At 29.7% G+C, this 6,222-nt stretch overlaps 1 protein-coding gene across 1 annotated transcript in view; it reads right to left on the bottom strand.

Moving 5' to 3' along the window:
- Window positions 1-1,056: 1,056 nt before the first annotated feature.
- LOC106470470 (endothelin-converting enzyme 2-like) overlaps window positions 1,057-6,222 on the bottom strand; it is a 43,828-nt gene continuing 38,662 nt past the window's right edge. Inside the window, exon 10 of the mRNA XM_022399080.1 lies at window positions 1,057-1,182. Within this exon, the coding sequence (XP_022254788.1) occupies window positions 1,075-1,182 (108 nt within the window). The 3' untranslated portion in view covers window positions 1,057-1,074. The remainder of the gene's footprint in view (window positions 1,183-6,222) is intronic.

The raw sequence follows: 6,222 nt of genomic DNA, 5'->3' as shown, positions 1-6,222 counted from the left end.
ACCTCATTGAAACCTTGATTTAAAAAAAGAAACGACACTAGGTACATTAGAAAGGCTTAGAAAACCACTAGAGGGACATTCTGAGCTTCCGATTGGTTATTTACATGACATATATACACAAGTAAGTGTATATAGGGGACTGTTTCCAAAAACTGGAAAGAAATGAGCAGAACCACTGTGTTTGATTCAGTACATGAGCGATATCTCGGCAAATATAAAAGATAGGAAGTTCTTATTTTATATTCTAGCTTGTTAATGTTAGTAATTTGAGTTTCTAATTCATACGAAACTATAGACTTGATGTATTTTGACATCACAAACATATAATTTGAACCAGTGCTGCATTCAACATACCAAGTGACACACAAAAATCGATATTTAGAATTTCTTTTTAATATTTACTTTTAAATTAAAAAATTATCTAAAAGATCAATACTAAAATTTGAATTATAATATACAATTTGGTACCAAACTTATTGACATACATTCATAAAATAGTAGATCAGTAAAATTTTGATTGCAAAACTACAAACACGATGACACGGCCTTTGACCCGTGACCATAGGAAGACCCATAGAGATAGGGTTAATGGACATATCCTTTAACAAATACTCTTGAAACTAATGTTATATTAATAACTTTTCTGACCTTTGTATTTGAGGTCTCCTTGTAACATATTTGCCTATACTACATTATCAAAGGATAAAAATTAATCAATTCCTGAAATACGCATCATGTACTTATCAGAATATGTTATTAATAGAACATTTGCCTATACTACATTATCAAAGGATAAAAAATTAATCAATTCCTGAAATACGCATCATGTACTTATCAGAATATGTTATTAATAGAACATTTCAAGACTGAAAAAAACTACTTTGGTTAGAAGTGATTGGGGTAATTTGCTCCCTTTAAAATAAAAATAATTCAAGTCCATTATGTTTTTTTGTTCAACAGAATTTGATAATATTGTTATCAGTGTTCCAAAACATTGATCCAATTTTATAATACAACAGCTTACCCTCTTATTTTGATATAGTACTCTGATATGTATCAGTTCAATGAGTGTTCTCACCTGTGTTCTGGATCAGGACTCCTGATTAAAAGATCCCTTTTCTTCTCTCTAAGAAAATACTCTCCAGCAAAAATATTTTCCAGATATTCAGTTTGCACAACTAACTAGAAAAACAAACAAACAATGAAACAAAGTTCTACCAGAAAAAAAGATTTTTCTTTAAAATATTTGAATATAAAAGCAAGATAAAATGTTAGTACTGATCCAGCTTTTGATATGTTTCAATCAGGGCAGGGACTTGAGACACAAATGTGTTTGGGTGATAGGCAAAAATGTCTGATTTAATTATTGTGAATGTCATAGTATACTATATCCTTGAGACAAAATAGGGGGGGGGGGCTTCTCCCACTTTCCTATGATAATTCCCCGTCAATAATACTGAGCTAAACTGAAGCAAATCCTTATGAACACTACAATTTACCACGTTAAAGTTCTTATCATCAATATAAAAATGTTTTTTGCTGGATACGGATTTTGATTAAATATCTAAAAGAGGTGCGAATAAAGAATCATGTTAATCTATACCAAATAATGGAGATTGTACAGAGAGATTCTAACTAGAGCTGTGCTATTAGTGCTGATCGATTACGTAAAACTAACAATTATTTTTACATGATTAATCTTCCTATTTTCAGATTTTTTCAAAGACACTTTCGCTTAATGTAATGAGGCATCTTCAAGTGTTTCTGTTGGCAGTTTTTAGTTGTTCATTTTGCAAAAAACTTATTCTGGCCCAAATAATTTGAAAATATAACAACTTGAACACTTTCTACTTTGTAAATCCTTGATGTCACAATGACCATTGTTATTTGGTTTCTTTTATAAATCTGCAGAGTTCCCCACACTGATCTCACGTAAATAAAATAAAATGATAATCAAATAATGAAAATGTTTTACTACCACTCATAATGGGTAAAATGTTTTTAAAAAAAAAGATATTGTGATTGCAATTTAAAAAAAAAAATAAGTAGCCAGTTAGCCAATTTATTTTTTGCATTATTTGAATGCATTAACATAAAAATAATCATATAAATAATACACTTGCATTTATCTGTCTGGAAGTTTTCTCACAAATTTCTTGATTAATCGCTACAAGTCTCCTATCATTAGAAAGGCCTTTGCTCAAGGAGGCTGGATTGCATATTGGCTTTTCAATTCAGAATCACTTTATCTGGTTTTTGCCTAGTCAAACTTTTTATGCAACAAGTATGCTACACAATGGCACAATGTTGTAGTCATCATGTGACAATTAGCGAACAATATAATTATTGCTGTTTGTAACTCGATATTGTTGTTAATATTGAAAGGTGTTTTGGAATAACTTGTTGTTGTATTTTTTGGAATCAGGTTTTTTCTTTATCTGATTCTTTTTCCCGATTCCATAATTTATTAATAATGATACTTATATCTTTTTTTTTTTTATTAACATTAGTATCAAGTTCTGGCCAGGCATTTGTTTATTAACAGTGTTTTTTTGACAGTGCAAAAGTTTATTACAAGTGTTCTTATAGATGGATAATTTGTTTTTATTATTACTGAACCCCGGTTGTAGCAGCACCCTCATTTAGACCGTCACAAATTTCTAACGAAACTATAAAAACTTCCAAGCTCTGTAATTTGTTACTTCAGAATTTCCCCCCCGAATATCAATGATACAAGAGCTGTGACTAGAAACCTTTACACTAAACCATAAACTACTCTTCAAAAGACTAAATTTACTCTGACGTAAAAAATCTAATTTTTGCTGTATCCAATCATATTTAAACTTAGTTTCTACCTGTTTCCATAGCTTTGTTTCCTTATTAAATAATCAAACCTCTTGAAGTGACATCATAAATGGATGGCAACACATCCCTGTACAAAAAATAAGCATAAAATAATGAGGGAAACACTTGAAAATAGAGAAATGAATAATATGTTCTCAAGGGGTGATAATTTCTTTGAGATGGGCAGAATTTTTTTTTTTTAAATCAAGAAGTGTGCTGTATATTTCCCCTTGATGCAGTGTAGAAACGAAAATTGGCATTTTTTTTTGCATTTGTCTTCATGAATTACACTAAATGAATGTTAGAAATACCAATACTATTTTTTTTTTAATTATTGAAATAGAATTAGAATTAATGTGAAAGAAATGGCAGAAAAATATGAAAAAACATGAAAATTTCTCATATAGCAAAATAACACAAACCAGTTACGACCAGAATATACAATTACAAGCATTAGGTGGGTTTCTCCCAACAAACTTCTACATGACTACAGTACTAAAATACTGAATTTATGTCGATAAAATAAACATACTACTTTGTGACATTTTCAAACAACTTTTTATATAAAATTAAAAAAAAAACTCATATATAAGATTTTAAAAGGTATGACTAGTTTTGGTCACATGAGGCATCAGTTAATTAAATGCATTATTCACTAATGGAAAAAAAGTATTATTTTTCAGTAAACGTTAAAGAATACATGCTGTTTGACCAACGATACCGATGTTCATATCAGAACTCACTGGATACAGTAATTAAGGCCAATACTACTTGTGCTTTTTAAAATATTTTATTTGTGATTGCTTTTTTTTTAGGGTACTAAAGTTTATTAAACTAATATTAAAAGTTGTTTGAAAATGTCTTTAAGCACTCTCAGAATATATCCACATTCTCTAAGTGATGTTGTACTTGTGATATTGATTATAAATAAGAAATATTCTAAACCTAACAGTTACTAGCGAGATTACTAGCAGGTACACGAGTTATATACTCTTAGTTCTTAGGATCAAGTTTACAGTTTTATGTGAACAAAACAATCAGAAAACAAACCGGTAGAAGAGAATAAGATTAACACGAGTATGAAATTGGTCATTTTGTACAAACAACATTCTAGTGAAAAATGAGCCAACGAGTATGAAATTGGTCATTTTGTAACAAACAACATTCTAGTGAAAAATGAGCCAACGAGTATAAAATTGGTCATTTTGTACAAACAACATTCTAGTGAAAAATGAGCCAACGAGTATGAAATTGGTCATTTTGTACAAACAACATTCTAGTGAAAAATGAGCCAACGAGTATGAAATTGGTCATTTTGTACAAACAACATTCTAGTGAAAAATGAGCCAACGAGTATGAAATTGGTCATTTTGTACAAACAACATTCTAGTGAAAAATGAGCCAACAATTTATTATTTTGAATCAGCAAAAAAGCTGATTCCACCCATCTCTATCCTTATTGCATTTATTATATTATGCCACACACAAAATTAATTAATTAATTAAACAATAATAATAATAATTCTGTGTTTGAGGTAAAATTTTATCAAATCAAGAATTAAGTTACTTTAAGTTTAAGTTTCATGTCTGATATTTTAACAAACATGCATTTTTTTTTTACTCCATATATCATGTTTACTTCCCAGAGGCTTATGAGTAATAGGCCGAAGACCTTGTTTCTAATTAACAGTTTCCCAAATAGACTTTCAATTGAAATACTCTAGGGAAGTAGTAATTGAAGTTGCTATATTCATACCATGCCAAATTCTTTTCTTAACAACATTTAATACTTCGATATAAAATGATAGTTCATTACTATATATATACTACCTAAATTCGAAACAATAAAATAAAGTTTATAATGTATTAATTTTTCTGATTTATATTAATATTTAGACCCTGTTGAACTTCTACACTCTTAAGTTGCAGTAAAAAACAAACTACTTTAGGGTGTGTGTATGCATATATATAAATTTATCTTGACCATTACAATGTGAACCTTTAGCATAATATAATTTAGCGTTATATCTCAAAGTAACATTTTGTGTCCAGTTCATTACAAAACTTGGTAACAAAAATAAAGGGGTGAAAATTTCCTGACTGATAAACATCCAGTTACTCTCTCTGAATGCTTTTAGAAGGCATAAATGGTTTATGGTCAGGAATTTTTTTTTCCAGGTTTGGTCAACTAACTGTAAAAATAATTTTTTCTTACACCTTAAAAAAAGTTCTACCGCAACTACAGCCTATTTATACATAATTAATCACAGAGTATGGTTTATCATATTATTCTACACAATTTAAAGTTGAAGCAACTTTATACGTCATGTTTTGTTACTTTAATAAAATTATTTATAAGTTTTAATGCTATATTGATTTATCAATTTCTTATTCTTTACTGAATATTGATTAGTACATTTACGTTTGTAATTTACCACATAGTTAAAAGTCTGGTATCACTAAATGGATGAATACTACTACTACTTTACAATCATTTGCTTCATGGTCAGAAAGTTTCTGGCTGCAAACATGCCAATGTCTGTAATAACTTCCTCCACAACAAATTTAAGAACGTAAGAGGTGTTGTATTACAAACATAACATGTACACAGTGTAGAAAAAGTAAATTCACAGTTTAATGCTAAAGGATAAAATTTCAATAATTATAAATTACAATATAGCACAATGTAAGAACTATAATTTTACACCTAATTCAACATTAAGTAATACAGTTACACAATTATAAGTTAAAAACGATGTAAGAAAACAGTAAATCTATACTTTATTTAATAGTAAAGGAGCTCAATAGTTAATGGTTGCTTTCCCTCCATTTGGCAGTTCAATATTATGGACAATAGCAGAGAGCTTTAGTAACTTTGACATAACTCAAAAACAAAGAAACATAATGCCCCACAGCAAAAGGCTGAGCAAGTTTATTGGCAACAGGAATCAAACATGAGACTCTCAAATTTATTTATGGTGTGTTTGTGCATGTTTATAGCAAAGCCACATCAGGCTATCTGCTGTGTCCACCGAGGGAGGAATCAAACCCCTTATTGCAAATCCGAAGGCTTATCACTGTCCCCAAATATATTTATAGTATTTAATTTCTTTCAAAAAATAAAATTTTTTATATGTTAATGTTTAACTGTTCTCAGGTATTTTTAGAAAAAATTCTTTCAATTTTTAAGCAAAATAATTAGTTTCTGTCACATAAAATAAAACACAACTTTCCTTTGAGTTTCTACACTTTACTGTACAGCTATTACAGATTTATGTTGAAAGATTATTATCGGCCCGGCATGGCCAGGTGGTTAGGACACTCGACTCGCAATCTGAGGGTCGCGGGTTCGAATCCCCGTCCCACCAAACATGCTCG

This window comes from Limulus polyphemus, unplaced genomic scaffold (assembly GCF_000517525.1).
Source record: "Limulus polyphemus unplaced genomic scaffold, Limulus_polyphemus-2.1.2 Scaffold4024, whole genome shotgun sequence".
NCBI lineage: Eukaryota > Metazoa > Arthropoda > Merostomata > Xiphosura > Limulidae > Limulus > Limulus polyphemus.
This window is presented reverse-complemented; position numbering and strand designations above follow the sequence as displayed.